The sequence below is a fragment of the Carex rostrata genome, chromosome 17 (genome assembly GCF_964058835.1).
Source record: "Carex rostrata chromosome 17, lpCarRost1.2, whole genome shotgun sequence".
In the NCBI taxonomy this organism is placed as follows: domain Eukaryota; kingdom Viridiplantae; phylum Streptophyta; class Magnoliopsida; order Poales; family Cyperaceae; genus Carex; species Carex rostrata.
Window position 1 is genome coordinate 4,459,269 of NC_135934.1, and position 16,537 is coordinate 4,475,805.

Genomic DNA, 16,537 nt, shown 5'->3' on the forward strand with positions numbered 1-16,537 from the left:
AAAAAAATTTAACTGTTCGATCACATCTATACAAGTTTCTCTTTCAGCCTATTTTATTTTTTTTCTCTCAAAACATATAATTTAGCATTGAAAATCTTAAAGCTGCGTCATCCCTACCCTAGATGTTATTCTTAAACTTAATTAATCATTGCTGTTATTCAAAATTATTATAAAATTAAACATCACCTTGAAATTTTGCACACTTAATTACCGACTGCGCACCTACTTTAATTTGTTGCTCGGTTGTAATCATATTTGGTTATGACATGTTTATAATTGTCTGCCATGTTTACCGACACTACTAGCAACAAAAGAGGAGAATACATGCATGAGGAAAATTTTACGTCAAAAAATTAGATTTTGTAAAGCAAAATTTTAAGAAATTTCATTGTAAAAGACCGCACTTTCAAAGTCCGGTCTTTTACTGATCATGTTAAACGTTTAATAAAATTATATTGTAAAAATTATATTGTAATCTTATTTTGTAACATTTTTTTGCCGTTGGGCTAAGAGATGAAAAAAGTATGGATAATATCCGATCCGTATTCGAAAACTTAGATGTGGATATCCAATATCCGAATATCCGTGTGAATAATAATACTAATATGGTTTTACGTTTCAATTGTCCGTATTCAAATAGTAGATATATATCATATATTTTAATAGAGGAGGGTTCAAATGCCTCCATTTTGTGTGCTTCCATCATGCCTCTATTTTTAAAAACTTTAATAACTCAAAATTTAAATCTTAAAATTCAAAATAAAACCATTGGATATGAACTACATCATTTTATCTATGCACGTGTAAAAAATTATGACATTTCAACTTCGTTTTGATTGTCATCTTGAACTTGTAAAAATGTATACTAATGTGGATACTTTCTAGACGTTGATTTTTCACCTTCTTGATTCATATAAAAGCAAAATCAAAATGTGATATTTTTTTATGGATACATAGAGAAAATAACATAGATCACATTTAACGGTTTTATTTTGACGTTTAAGTTTTAAACTTTGAGTTATTTAAGTTTTTAAAAATGGAGGCACAAAAAATGGAGGCATTTGAACCCTCCTCATTTTAATATATATATTTAAAAAATTTATGTTATTCACCATTATAATTAGATAAATATTACGTACTTTAATATTATTAATATTCTTTCAATAAATATCCAATATGATCTGAATCCGTATCTGTATTTGTATAATATCCGCTCTGTATCAGTATCTAAAAAATATGAAAAAACAAATATAGATATAGTTTTACCACTATCTGCTCCCTATCCGCTCTGTTTTCACTGATTGGGCTTCTAAATCTTACTAATAAATAAAAAGCAAAAGGTGGGCATAATTTTTTTCGATAAGATGCGGAAAAGCACCATAATCATCACAACTGATCTTATCATAAGTAAATTACTTGGTGAAACCAATTCCGAATGCATGTATTGTTTATTGTTACAGTTAATCATTAGTTATGTACAACAAGGGTCATATATTGCATGATTTAACGGTTATAAAAGTTAGGTCCCCTTATAAGAAGTAAATAAAACAAAGCATTATTCACTAAAATTTGTAGACATAACTACTGTCAATATTGCATTAAGCACAAATATCAAATATTGCTTTGCATAATATTTGATATTAGAGAAAACTAAGGTCCTAAAATTTATGAAGAAATTATCCAATATACTAAATTCAATTTTTCAAATAGCCATTTTATGGGAAATTGTTTATGGGAATAAAGAACCACGTTGTCGAAAATTGTTTATTAAATATTTCTGCACTTAAATGGGGATCAACATCTGCTATTTTTCTCAAGAGAAAAGCAAGACCCTCTTATACCTTTTGATATTTATCTCTCACTTCAAAGAAGAGAAGAGAGATGAAGAGAAGAGCATGGAATAACATAGATTCGAAGAGCAACAGATCACGTTCCCTCAAATGGTGTGTTATTTTGCTAATGCACTGCTGCTTCCTCAGTAATCAATAAACTCGTAGTGTAGTTATATATTGTTTAAATGAAGTTTAAATGAACCTAAGAGTTTTGTTTTTTTCAAAAGTTAACACCAACAATGAAGCAAAAAAAATGAAGAATAGACACAGAATTGCTAGCTACTTGTGTTATTTTTTCCTCTTTATTTTTGTTTTGTTAGTTTACTTATTCAATTTTAAATATTTTTAAATTTGTATCATTGACTTTACATTATTTTTTTCTTTAAGTATATATGTTGATAGGAATATAATATTGCCTAAAAGCTAACTAACTAGAAATATAACAACCAAGTATAATATTACCTAAAAGCTAACTAGAAATATAACAACCATGTATAATATTGCCTAAAAGCTAACTACAAGTATTACAATCATGTATCACATTGCCTTAAAGTTCAATCATTCAAATAGAGTTGCAGCTTTTCAATTTTTTTTTTTTTTTTTTTTTTTTTTTTTTTTTAGTAAAGTTGGAGGGGGTCAAGTCACCCAACTATTTTATATTTTATATTTTAGAATAGAGAGAATTTTTTTATTTTGTTCATATGATTTCTGATAATGTAAAGAACTTTCCAAACTGTTTACAATTACAATTACAATTATATTGCATCTGGCACTTGAAAAAAAAAATGATAAACTGGTACTGAGGAACCAAAACCCCACAATATCAGCTTTTAATTAAGGTACTGTGGTAATCTATCAAAATGAAGTACACAGACTCAAGTCTATAAGACCAAACTATTACTCAAATTGAAGTCAATTGAATTAAAATACAAATATTGAATTGATCAGATTTGTACAATTTACCTTCTTTCAGCCTAATTTATCTACTCTTTTATCCGAAATCACAACTCAGCACCGAAATGTTAACACCGCGCCATCCCTAGATGACACGGCAATCGTGCACAGTTTGGTGGTCTCTACATGGTGCGTGAAGAATTTCAAAACCTCAACCCTCCCCTTCACCTTCATCCTAGACTCCACTTCCACCACCTCCGGATTTCCATTTACGGGAAACCCAGCTACATTAAAACTAGCCGACATGTACTGTGTTCGCCCCCCTCCGATCTGCCCAGCTGGTATGAACATGAATCCAGCAACCTATCTTCCAAATCAGATCAGTCAGAACTCAGGCATGAAATAAAACATGGGAGAGTTCTAATATTTACATAGCAAAATAAGGAGAAATTTCATGTATAACCCTCAAAAACATCGAAATAATGAATTTTCTCCTCTAAAATTCATAATATCATACATACCATTCTAAATTTAAAAAAACTCACAAATTTATCCATTTTATTAATTTTTTCTATTTTTTTATTAATATTACCTTTTTCAATTAAACTTATTTTAAATTTACAAAGTACCCATTTTATTACATTTCCCATTGTGCATCAGACACCCTGCATTTTTGAGATATTTGCTGCTCCCAACGGTCACAGTCAGATCTGTTTAGGGAAAGTTGCAATTGCATCAAATGTGGTCAATTTTGCCCCTACCTTAAATTCTTCAATGCAGATTACTATCTTTGATAAGCCCTGAATTGAACTAAATCTGAACAACGGAAATTTGATCCAGAATTCGTATAATACCTTCATACGAATATTTACATGACTTAGAAAAGGAGTTGGAACCGAATTGAGCCTTCTTTTGGCATGAATCAACCTCGAATTTAACACTTTGTGTTACTGAATTAGATTTTATTTAACACCATTCGCAAATAGTTTAAAATTTACAGAAATTAGAAAAACTAGAAACTTCAATCTGCCAACCTGGTTCTGAGGCCTGGAAAGAACAACAAGAGAACTGTCATAATGCGACAGCATGTTGCGATTGGGGTTTCTGACAGCCGCAAGTTGAGCATAGGTGAAGGTAGCAGTGCCATTGGCAGAGGCGAAACCAGGCAACTGTACGGCAGAGATGGAGATAGTTGGGTCGTGAGGGCGGAAGACGACAAATAGAGCGATGACACCAGCACCTACAAGGACGAGAAGGAAGGTGGTGGCGACGGCGCAGGAGGCGAGGTTGGATCGGCCGTGGCGGTGCTGGTAATGTGGGTTTTGTTGGATGTATTGCGATTGAGGTTGGGACTGATGAGGTCCCATTAGATTAGATTGCATTAGATAAAGAGGTTTTTTGATGAGAGGAGGGATTGGGATTTGGGGAGGTGAGATTTCGAGCTTTCGATTTGTTGTGTGCTCTTTGGGAAGGGAATGGGGATGGCGACAGGAGAGGTTTTTTGATGCCTTCGTTTCTTCTTTCTTTGTTAGTGGTCACTGGTAGAGGTAAGTGACTGCAAGTACGGATCCCCTCAAGTAGATCAAATTTTGAATATAAATATGAACCGTCCGATCAGATTGTTCCGTCTAATCGGACAGTAGAGATCTAAACTCAAAATTTGAGTTACTACAGGTGATATGAATTCAGTGACTGTGGGGACTGTGTGACTGTGTCTCTCTGTGTTGACGCTGGTCGTTCGTAACTTCCAGGTTTTATGCGGCTGATTCTCTGTTGAGAATTTTGTGCCTACCCTGTTTGTGAGTTGTGACAGCCCGACACTAATTTTTAATTTATATCAAAATGTTTTGAAGTATATCTTACTCAAAATGATCTGGGCTATGTCTAGACTAGATTACATGAACTAGCTTTTACTAATTATTTATATTCATTCCTATACTTTTTAATAGTATTATTTATTTTAACTATTATTGTTATATTTGATGCATAGAGTACATGTACTGTTTGTTGCCTCATATAAAAATCACATTATATTCAGAGAATATATGTATTACTTGTTTTGCTTTGTGCATTATTTTGCTTCATATAAAAATCACACCATACCTAGAGAGCACATGTATTACTTGTTTTGCTTCATATAAGAGCCACACAGTGTATTATATAGCACGCTAATTAACATGGGTTATTAATCTTTTTAATTAAGAATTATTTTTTATAATACTTTTATTCAATGACTATGACAAATCTAAGGTAGAAAAAGAAGTTACTTACTATTGTCATGTGATATATCTTCGATTTTAAAAGTGTTCCATACTTGATTTCTCTATAAGATAAAAATTAGTTTAATTCAAACAACAAATGTGATCATTTTTTTTAAGTATCATATCTAATATGCACTTTTTTTTTTTCTTTTAACTTGTCTTCATAATTTTGGCTCCCTTGTGATAATTTATAGCTCTATCATGTTTAGTAGCATTAAATATTATGATTATCTTATAAATGTGATGTTCTAGTATATAATTGACATGTACTACTGAACATGAAAAAAGAAAGATTGTTAAGAAAAAATATTAAACATAGTAGAATTTTTTTTTATTTTATACAATGAAATCTCATGGAAATATTTTTTGGAACTACCGAATAAACAATAGGAATTTTTTTCTATTTGCCAATAATTTCCAATGAAACTCGTTATGTATTTCAGTAGAATTTTAAGTGATCAAATATATCCTTATTACTCAATTGACAAGATCAATTTAATCTCAAATAAGTTAAAGAGCAAACTTTGACCATATAGGTCAAGATATAATTAGCTCAAGTTCAATTGGATGAAAATTACCGATCAGTGACTCGTTACATGTTGAGCTACAAGGAGATCACCTTATAGAATTGGGATTAGGTGAATGTTCTAATAAGTGTGAACTGTAGAACGCGCTTGCACGTGCTGGAGTGGTTAATTTTTCTTTGAAGCGCTCTGCATTTTTCACACCGGAGCAGCAAGGAGCGGAGGCAAACGCTCCTGTACATTTTTCGGCGACTATTTACCGTTGAAATTTTTTAACGGTCTTTCAATCTTGAAATTTTACGTTACCAATTTTGATGTTCTGTGTCAAAACGAAGTTGGGTAACAAGTTCATGTTGTGAGTCGTACAAAGATTGAAGATTTCTATCAAATTGGTATTGTGAGTCGCATATATATAGACTATGAGTTGAGAAAAAAAAATTTGTAATGAATTTTATTCTCCCATAATTGACATGAAGAAGAATAATAAAAGAGTTCCACTTAAGTACTTTGGTATCCCTTTGCATTATAAGAAACCATCAATTAGTGAATGACAGATTATTATTGACAAAATAAAATCTCAGATTTAGGAATGGAAAGGGAAACTTCTCTCTATCGGTGGGAGAGTTACTCTTTTGAATTCTGTTTTGTCATCAATTCCTATTTATTGGCTATCAATGTTTAAAATTTCCTCTAAAGTTAAAATGAGAATTGACAAATTGCGGAAGAGATTCCTATGGTATGGGGGGAGGATGTTGTACAGAAAAAATATTGTTTGGTTTCATGGGACGCTGTTTGTAGGAGTAAAAATCAAGGGGGATTGGAGGTACTAAATCTTTCAAGAATGAATCAGTCCCTATTAGCTAAGTGGTGGGTTTGATTTCAAGATCCTCAAATCAAGGGTCTTTGAAAATCTATCATTCTATCCAGTGTTGCAAAATGCGGTTCTATGCGGCCGCATATGCGGCCGCATATTCGACCGCATAGTTTTGGCCGCATATAATTTAATCGGCTGCATAAAATCCGCAATCCGCATATAATTTCTGTCTCTCCAGTCCAGCCCAATTCATTTCCGCCTCTTTAGTCTCTCCAAAGCAAAACCTAAGCCGTTCTCTCCAGTCGTCCAGCGCAAACCTAACCCAACGGCGCCTCTTCTCCGTCGGCCACTGATTGCCTCTCTCCTTCGCGTCTCCTCCACATATCCTCCGCCGGCGGCCACTGACCAGCGCGACCAGCGCGTCCTTCACTCCGCCGTTCATCTCTCCTTCCGTCCTCGGCCTCTTCACCAATCGGCACTGCTGATCAGTGATAGGAAGCCGAAGGTAAGTCACTTATTACTGCCAATCCATCTAGGTTGCTGAATTTTTTTGATAGATTGTTAGTGCATTGCTTACTTTTTTTTTTTTTTGATATACTGGCACAGGAATGTAGCCTATTTTGCTGTTAACAGCCACTGTGTAATATAATTGGTAAGAAATAAAAGATATGGAGGATCAATGGATTTAGTTATTGCCTAGGTGCCTATTTTTCCATCAATTAGTTACGGCCTATTTTTCTAGCACATGGACGATCATTCATTCAAATTAGGTACTATTATTTACCATTGATTGAAATAAGGAGATACTAAGATCATGTCCAGTTATTTATCATTGATTCAATTATTCAAATAAGGAGGTACTATTCTGAATTCTGAATAAAGAGATCCTAGGACCACTGTGTAATATTATTCTGATTCAAATTAACAGCCATTGTGTAATATAACAGCCACTGTTGTTGTATGCTTAATTAATTCTGATATGCACATTGTTATTTTTTTGTATGTATGCTTAATTAATTCTGTCATTGTTTGTATGTTGTGATATATTTGTATTATGTTTTTTGTATGCTGTGATATGTTTAAATTTATGTTTATTTTATGTTCTTTGATACAAATTATAAATGAATTCTTATTTTAAAATCCGCATATATTAGTCCGCATAAAAATCCGCATATGCGGCCGCATACCGTATATGCGGTATGCGGTATGCGGTGCCCTTCCGCATACCTTCCGCATACCGCATTTTGCAACACTGATTCTATCCAAGTATAGACATACTGGTTATTCTTCCCTTTGTTCCCCATTCTGGAAGGATATTATTAAATGTGCTCATATTGTGGATTTATGCTTTATTAAGCAATTATGCAATGGATCAAGAATATTTTTTTTTTGGAAAGATAGATGAATATTAGACTTCCATCTTTCTCTTTCTTATCCTTATTTAATCTCTATAGCAAGGGATCCTAATCTTTTGGTAATTGAGGCATTTTCTAACCATAACATTCTTAATATTCAGTTCACAAGGCAATTAACAGTTGTATTGTTGATTGAGTTGAATGACCTTCATACTCAACTTCAATACTATACACCAGATCTAGGTACAAATTATTCTTTGTTGTGGAGATGGTCCCCCCGGGGGAATTTTTTTTGTGCACTCTTTTTACAAGTGGCTTGAATATGGAAGCATTATTAATACATAATTTACTTCCATTTGGAATTCAAAATTATCCCTTAAGATAAAGGTATTTTGTGGCTATTAAAAAGAAATAATATTCTCACAAAAGAAAATCTTTGCATAAGGGGTTGGACAGGAGATCATCCATGTCCTTTTTGTGGTGCTTTTGAAACTATAGATCATCTTTTTGTTTCATGCACATTTGCTTTTAAAATTTGGTCTTAGATTGCATCTCATAATAATTTTCAATTCAATGGTTGTACCATGTCAGATATTTGACATATATTAGCTCTTATTCCTCTAAAGGAACCTCTTTTAGTAGAGGTGTTGTTCTATGGACATTGTGGTTGGAAAGAAATAAACTTTGTTTTCAAAATACATCTATACCTTCTTTGAAGTCTGTTGGATCTAAGATTATCTCATTAACTATTTTTTGGTGTACTACTCTTAATAGTGGTTTAAGTCTCACTCTCGATACAATAATATATCCCCTCTCTCAGTTCTACCTTTTCGTTAATTATGAGAGAAAAATGAGGGAGAGGGGAGAGAGCCAAGCGGAACCGATCAGAGCCAAGAGCACAGTACCGTAGAGCTCGGAACATAAAGTTCTCATCTTGATCGAAGCATGACAGTTAGTAGATTTGGTAATTGAAGTGCGATGGCAGTCAAAAGAGCGGATCCGGTCATGGAGCGAGATGGGAATTAAGGTATTAGGATGATTATGAGTGTATGTATATAAATATGATTCGAAAAGTAGATTTAGAAAAAAAAATATTACATGAGTGAGTAAATCAAGAAATTTAGAGGGTAATTAAGGATGATTAGAGTAATTTTGAGTAATTTAGATAATTTTGTGATTGAGAATAAAAGAGTAGATCTAAAATTAGAATCACTTGACTCATTGTAAATATGTTTTTTTATCAATTAAATTGTTAGTAATTAAACATTAAAACTACTAATTTTTTTTAATTTGGAAAAGAGTATTATCCAATTTTTGTAACTAGATGAGAAATAAACCGATGGAGTTAGCACGAACTTGAATTCGCTCATGATGAGGTAAGAATCCAGCAAGACTAGGGCTGTACAAAATCATTCAAACTCGTAACTAGCTCGCTAATGGCTCGCTTTATAAACTCGCTCATTTACAACTTGAGTCAGTTTCAACTCAAGTTGGATGACTCGTTTAATAACTGAGTTTGAGCATATCCCAACTAGCTCATTAAAAACTCTGAGTTACACTAAATTCATCACAATAAATCTTATGCCATTCTAAATGACTCCTAAGTTGTTGTTTGATTTTTTTTATTTTGTTAGTTGTCTTATTATTTATATTTGAATTGTTTGTGTTTAGATAAACTCTTATTAAATTATTTAAATTGTTTGTGTTTAGATAAATTTTTACTAGTATATAACTATAACTAAGATAATTAATTGGTCAAACGAGTTTTAAACAAATTGTGAGCCAACTCGAGTTGGTAATGAGTTGAACTAAAGTTAGCTTTACAACTCATTATTGATATCTCAACTCGAGTTGACTCGCTCATTTACTAAATGAGCTGAGCACGAGTTAGAGGTAACTTGCTCGAATTCAACTCATTTACAGCCCTAAGCGAGACTATCAATGGACAAACGGCAGGTGGATTTTTTTTTTGTTTGACAATAAAAACGCCGTCTGTTTATTTTATTGAAAGAAACACAAGTTATTTTTACAGTATTAATTTCAAACACAAATCAAAATCCAAACTTGAGAACAAATATATTAAATCAACAATAATATTTAACATGATGTTAACTTCAAACAACAACAATTAATAATATAAAATTAAATTTTAACGTTTGCATAACAATAATATGCATCTATATCTGACCGGCAACATCACCATTATATAGCATCAATTAATGTCACCTAATTTCACGGCAGGTGGATCCTATTTTATATAAAAAGGATATAACGTGGCTCGGCCACTACATATTGTTATGATCAAATCACACAAATTACTCTTATTTATTTCATTAAAATGCCGTGAATTTTCTAATTTGGTACTTGCTCATAATGTTTGTTTCACATTGTAATTAAATTACTAATTAAACTAATACTCTAACCTTGCTAAGCACTGCATGAACCACATCCTCCAAATATGTGACCACTGCCATGCATTCCTCCAGCACACGCTCGTCGGCCCCACTTCTCAGTAGTGGATTAAAGACTAACCAAAATGCAGAGATCATGATAAAACTAATTGTTAATGGACAAGCAACGATCTTATGTGGCCGCCAAATTGTAGCCTTTTTTGCAGCCTGTTCTACAATGATACCCATTCCTTGAAGCAAAAAGAATGTCATCACCTCTCCGGTCGGTCTCGATGATGCGAGGTAGTAAAAGATGACTTCATGCATAAGACCCGAGATAAGAAACGATGTGATCAGTCCGACAACAGGGCCCAAGCGAGAGGTAACCGGTTCGTAGATTGCTTGACGGAGAGTCTGAGAGAGCATAATGTTCCATCGCCGGCTCCAGAAATCTCGCAATGATGTCGAAAGAAATGGATCGTTAAATTGAGGCTCAACCGGCATGTTTAGGATAATTGATACGGTGATGCCAGTCACGGTCATGACAAGTTCAAGACCTAGGTAGAGATGGCATGTGTATAGAGAGAGGAGTGTGTATATGTCATAGAGAGGATGGTACCGGTACAGATAGGCATTGCAGATTAAAATTAGGGTTTTGCATAATAGATTAAGGATGTCAGTGATTGAAACTATGCTGGTTTTGCGGTGGCCAGATCGGAGTTTGACAGGTAGTGTGGCTGTGAAGAGGAATTCAAGGAAGGGTTGTGATGGGTTAAGTGGGCCCCGGCCAAAAGATAGAAGGAGAAGTTTGAACAATGCGAGCCAAGAGAAGAAGATGGCAGCAATGGTACGGTGATGGATGAAGGAGAAGGCGGCCGGAAGAATAGGTAAGAGAAAAATAACCGGTATAAGGGCTGTAAAACGGTGAAAGCCAGGAGGGATGCGGAACGAGGTGAAACGGACATAACATGTGCATGCTGTGAGTACAAATCCAACTGTTACGGAGTATTTTACCTCCGTTAAGATGGACGGGTGGAGCTTCGGCCAGGGATGGTGGCTGTGCATGGTGGTTGTGAACTTGTGACTTGGAAATGGAAGTGAATTTTATTTTGTTGGTAAGAACAATTTGCTATTAATTGTGATCATGCAAAGAGAGCTTCATTTTTATGAGATTATTGCCATCTAGACCTGGAGTAGAAAAGTATTTACACTTATTATAAATAATGTGCCTTTAAGAAACATCTTGCAGATGACATCTCTATACTGTGCTTTTAGCAATTGATCTTTATTTTAATACAAAAAATGCAACTTATTTAATTTCTCTGAGCGGAGACTGTTTTTGTACATAAAAACAAAATATTCTAAATCAAACTATACATTTAGTCAAACAAGCACTTTAGATTATCAGCTTTCTTATATGCGTCTAGATTTGTGCGTCTAAGCCATCTGATATGCGTCTAGATTTGTGCAAGCGGATTGTAAAGCATTCCTATTCAATCTGATGATTTGATTAAACGCAAAAATTGACCCTGTTTTGTTTCTATATATAAAATGAAATTGAGAAATATTAAACTGAAGTTTGTCAATTTCTTAAAAATGTTATGTACTGCCTGTGCTTAATTGGAACCATGCAACCAAAACAGAATAGTAGTTCTGCTAACACAGATTGACAAGTTCTATTGTACTGCACCAACATTTTTCACATTGCACATGTTTGACTTGTACACAGATTTGAAAGAGCGGGACCAATAATTTGAAAGCACTTTGTAAATTAGATTACATACCTGAGATTGAAGTTGTCTACATCTTTGACCCCATCCAATCATCTCCCATTAATTTAATGGCCAAAGTATACTAAGATAAAACTTTATCCCTTGACCAATTCACAGAGAACATTTCAATTATCAAAGCTGGACTAATTAGCCAAAAGCTTGACTTATTTTATTTCCAAATCGAGGGGAACTCTTCAAGCACCCACTACTATAAATAACCATACAAGCTCTATTCATTGTATAACCAAATAACCATTTGCAAATTGTCTACATACATCACAAGTTCACAAAAGTTTATATACTTAAAAGAAATGGCTTACTGTTCATTTTTCCTCTTCACTTTGCTTGCTTTGACATGCTCTAAAGCATTCGCTTCTGACCCAAGCCCACTTCAAGATTTCTGTGTTGCTGACAATTGCTCTACAGTATTTGTGAATGGCTTAGTTTGCAAGAACCCAGCTGATGTGAAACCAGAAGACTTCTTCTTCTCGGGCCTCGACAAGGCTGGCGACACAAGTAAGAATCCCGGGTCAAACGTCACCCTAGTCAATGTCCAAAAGATTGCCGGGCTAAATACCCTCGGAATTTCCATTGCCCGTCTTGACTTTGCACCCAACGGCGGCCTCAACCCACCACACACCCACCCTAGAGCAACTGAAGTGCTCACTGTCATCGAGGGCACTCTCTATGTCGGTTTTGTGACGTCAGCTCCGAATTTCAAGCTCTTTTCCAAGGTGTTGAACAAGGGTGATGCATTTGTTTTTCCCAAGGGCCTCATCCACTTCCAGTTCAACATTGGAGCTGTTCCTGCCGTTGCATTTGCAGGTCTGAGTAGCCAAAACCCAGGCTTGATCACCGTCGCAAAGGCAGTTTTCGGGTCCAACCTACCTATTTCAGATGATGTGCTAACTAAGGCATTTCAACTTGATAAGAAGACTGTGGACTGGCTCCAGGCTCAGTTCGCCAGTAGCAACTAATCGATCTTGAAAATTATAAATTAGGAAAAAAATTATCTGGTATAGAATTGTTACTAACATGATATGTAATAAATGTTATAAGAACACTTTACATTTAATACAAACCCTTGGTAGCATCTACCAAGTTCAAAAAAAGTAGAAGAAGATATGTAATAAATTGTTTACCATTCAAATTTATTGTGTAATCTATTATTATCAATAATAAAACCCTGCCTGTTGGGCATGTTTACAGGAGTGGATAAAAGTTTCAGTAAGCCATAAATATATTACAATTAATACTTACTGTCTTTTCCTCTGGATTGAGGCGATCACACTTGCTCCGTTTATGAGAGAGCCTTTATAAAAAAATGGGGCCTTCCATCATTTCTGATCACTAAAAAGCATTGGTGAAGATTGAAGAAGACTTCTTTATGAAGGTGGAGTGGTAAGTATATGATCACTGAGCATACTACCATCACAATTGGGAAAACTGGGTCCAGCGAGAGGTAGAAAAATGGTTAAGGGGTAACACTCTCATCAGTATCGAATCTGTACCAGTAAGGTACCAATCTTTATGTTGTCATTCTTTGGTTAGAATTTCATGGCTATTTACTCGAGCACTAAATCTCAGTTTTTAGTTGAGTTAATATAGTAATTAAAGTGAATAGGATAATTTGTCTAGTTACATACCAGAAAGTCAAATCCCGGGACAGTGATTTGATTTCCTCGTTCTTTTTTTAAGAGAAAGGCCGAAATGGCCCCTTTCATTACTGAATACATTAATACAAAACTGTAATCAAATAAGCTGAGTGCTGTTAACTCTAAAGCTATCCTAACTATTACTGAGTACTCTTAATACAAAATTTTAAGGCCTGATACAGAGATATTCTCCAAAGCTTTTCAGAGGCTTTCTTTTTTGGTAATTAATAACTACTAACTAGTGACTAGGCATATCAGCTGCATGCGGTTGCATATAATTTATTTTAATTATTTTTGCTAGACTTAAGAAAAGAAAAGAAATAACCTTGATTAATCAATTATTTTATGTTGACAAGATGTGCTACCAGATGATGCATTGTAAATAAATTTCTTTTGATTAATCAAATCTATGTAAACCTGGAGAAACAATGGCTATTATTTTAATCCAAAAACAACTTTGTTCAATACATAATTAAAGATTTTGTTAAAAAAAACAAAACAACAAATTCATTTGCAAATAAGGGTGTACATGGGTTGCATTGGCCGGACTTTGTCTATATTTTTAATCCAATAGCTACTAATTGGGTATAGTACTTTCAATCCATAACAAATCAAGCAGAATTCCAGATTATGTGCCAAATTTAAACAAATTAGTTGAAAAATAGTCATAAAGAGGCTCTGACAAGGACTGCCTCTTGGGAGTGAGAGAATAGAGAAGAAAGGGAACGAGAAACAGATCTACCAGCTGAGGTGCCTCGCCATGGGTTGCTTCTCCAACAGGGAAGAATAGAGTAGACGAGGGCTAAATACAAAGTTTGTGTTGAACTATTGATTGAAGCAAAAAAAAACAAGTTGGTTTATGCCAATCAAGTACTACATTTTTTATGAAAAGGTTAGGATCAAATAGTAGTTTGGGCTTCATTGAAGCAGAACAAAATAGGTTCAAGGGAGCTCAATTCAATCAAAAGTCTCAAACGCCCCATCCTTTTTTTAGGCTGGAATTTAATAATAATAGATTAAGTTGATAAACGCCATAATATTTAAAAATAATTTATAATTTTAACATGTCATATAGAGAAAAACAAAACATCAAGAATAGCAAATTAAGATATCTAAAGTGAATACACCAGAAATAAGCTAAATAATAATTTTAGAACCAATTGATTTAAGGGACTTTATTGAAGCATTTCGGAAACCAATATTATTCTTTTCAAGCCAAATGTCTCAGAGGACTGTTCTTCTAACTAATTCAACCAATAATCTTTCTTTAAGTGGTGTTAGAGGCTTAGAGCATCTATACAGCAGAAATCTAAAATCGAGTTACAATCGAAACAAAAAATCATTGTATGAAGCAATCCATCTCTATATAAATTTAGCAACATAACAACCAGCAAACCAAGCAAACCTTCAAAATGAAAAAGAAAAAAACAAGCAAACCCTGCACCATATAATTAGTAATGTTCGAAGACTGCAAGTGCTTAATTGGAACCAATCAAACAAGAGTAGTAGAGCTGCTAACAGATTGACAAGTTCTGCTACTTACAGCACCAACTTTTCTACTACATGTTTGACTTGTTCAACGTAAGGTCTCAACAAACCTAAATTGGGGATTGCTTCATTGGAAAGAGCAGGACCATCTATTTGAAAACACTTTGTTAATTAGAGTACATACCTGAGAATGAAATTGTCTACATCTTTGACCCCATCCCATCATCGATCTCCCATTAATTTAATGGCTAAAGTATACTAAGTTAAAACTTTAGCCCTAGCTTTGACCAATTCACAGAGAACATTTCAAATCTGGACTAATTAGCCAAAAGCTAGCTTCACTTATTTTATTTCTGAATCGTGAGAAACTCTTCCACCACCCACTACTATAAATAACCATACAAGCATTGGTCATTGTATAACCAAATACCAATTTGCAATTTGCCTGCACAAAACACAAGATAAAGATACTTGAAAAAAAATGGCTTACTATTCATTTTTTCTCTTCACTTTGCTTGCCTTGGTCTGCTCTCAAGCATTCGCTTCTGACCCTAGCCCACTTCAAGATTTTTGTGTTGCTGACAACAGCTCAGTAATTGTGAATGGTTTAGTTTGCAAGAATCCAAAAGATGCAAAACCAGACGATTTCTTCTTCTCAGGCCTCGACAACGCTGGCGACACAAGCAAGTATCCTAGGTCAAACGTCACCCTAGTAAATGTCCAAAAAATTGCCGGACTCAATACCCTGGGAATTTCAATTGCTCGTCTCGACTTTGCACCCAACGGCGGCCTCAACCCACCACACACCCATCCCAGAGCAACTGAAGTGCTCACCGTCATCGAGGGCACCCTTTATGTCGGTTTTGTGACATCAGCACCAGAGTTCAAGCTCTTTTCCAAGGTGTTGAATAAAGGTGATGTGTTTGTTTTTCCTGAGGGACTCATCCACTTCCAGTTCAACATTGGAGCTGTCCCTGCTATTGCATTTGCGGGTCTGAGTAGCCAAAACCCAGGCTTGATCACTATCGCAAAGGCAGTTTTCGGGTCAAACCTACCTATTTCTGATGATGTGTTAGCCAAGGCATTCCAACTTGATAAGAAGACTGTTGACTGGATCCAGTCTAAATTCTGAAAATAGCAACTAATCAATCTTTAAATTTTTTTGGTAAATTAGGAAATATTATTCAGCTGAAGATTTGTCACTCACATGATATGTAATAAATTGTTTAGAATAATTCAAATTCAGTTTGTAGTCTTATTGTCAATAATAAAACCCTGCCTCTTGGGCATGTTTACATGAGTAGATAAAAGTTTCAATAAGCCAGAAATATCTTTCAATTAATTCTTACTGTCTTCACCTCTGGATTGAGGCGATCACACTTGCTTGTTCATTCTTTGGTTAGTATTACAAGGTTATTTACTCAAGCCATAAAATCAATTTTCAGTTGAGATAATAGTAATTAAAGTGCATAGGAGATATTTGTCCAGTTACATACCAGATAATTATGAACTTATGTCATGTAGAAAGGAAAGAGCACTTCTAAAATGAAGT

At 34.4% G+C, this 16,537-nt stretch overlaps 2 protein-coding genes, 1 long non-coding RNA gene and 2 pseudogenes across 5 annotated transcripts; 2 read left to right on the forward strand and 3 right to left on the reverse strand.

Moving 5' to 3' along the window:
* Window positions 1-2,618: 2,618 nt before the first annotated feature.
* Window positions 2,619-4,246, reverse strand: LOC144568289 (uncharacterized). The gene is made up of 2 exons (XM_078318586.1): window positions 3,761-4,246; window positions 2,619-3,089 (listed from the first exon to the last, which is right to left on the reverse strand). The coding sequence occupies exons 1-2, from the start codon at window positions 4,106-4,108 to the stop codon at window positions 2,841-2,843; spliced, it is 597 nt and encodes a 198-aa protein (XP_078174712.1). The 5' UTR covers window positions 4,109-4,246; the 3' UTR covers window positions 2,619-2,840.
* A 5,655-nt stretch (window positions 4,247-9,901) lies between these two features.
* Window positions 9,902-11,309, reverse strand: LOC144568579 (putative long-chain-alcohol O-fatty-acyltransferase 5). Its single transcript, XM_078318949.1, has one exon. It carries the CDS (start codon window positions 11,133-11,135, stop codon window positions 10,086-10,088), a length of 1,050 nt encoding a protein of 349 aa, XP_078175075.1. The 5' UTR covers window positions 11,136-11,309; the 3' UTR covers window positions 9,902-10,085.
* Window positions 11,310-11,989: 680 nt separating this feature from the next.
* Window positions 11,990-13,615, reverse strand: LOC144568214 (uncharacterized). The gene is made up of 2 exons (XR_013515612.1): window positions 13,103-13,615; window positions 11,990-12,824 (listed from the first exon to the last, which is right to left on the reverse strand). It is a non-coding gene; the product is annotated as an uncharacterized LOC144568214 (long non-coding RNA).
* LOC144568207 (putative germin-like protein 2-1 pseudogene) lies at window positions 12,154-16,319 on the forward strand (annotated as a pseudogene). 2 transcript variants are annotated; one of them, XR_013515607.1, is made up of 2 exons: window positions 12,154-12,858; window positions 16,174-16,319. The product of XR_013515607.1 is annotated as a putative germin-like protein 2-1 pseudogene, transcript variant X2 (transcript). The 2 variants fall into 2 exon arrangements; XR_013515606.1 differs by lacking the exon at window positions 16,174-16,319 and adding an exon at window positions 12,945-13,053 and having other exon boundaries at window positions 12,154-12,868.
* On the forward strand, window positions 15,328-16,142 carry LOC144568213 (putative germin-like protein 2-1 pseudogene; annotated as a pseudogene).
* Window positions 16,320-16,537: the final 218 nt, after the last annotated feature.

What these genes read in the sequence shown, in the direction of transcription:
- LOC144568289 (XM_078318586.1), bottom strand. Translation starts at nt 4,108, where the DNA reads ATGCAATCTAATCTAATGGGACCTCATCAGTCCCAACCTCAATCGCAA. An exon ending in TTTCCAGGCCTCAGAACCAG is followed by an intron (nt 3,090 to 3,760) that starts GTTGGCAGATTG and finishes TTTGGAAGATAG; the next exon opens with GTTGCTGGATTCATGTTCAT.
- LOC144568579 (XM_078318949.1), bottom strand. Translation starts at nt 11,135, where the DNA reads ATGCACAGCCACCATCCCTGGCCGAAGCTCCACCCGTCCATCTTAACG.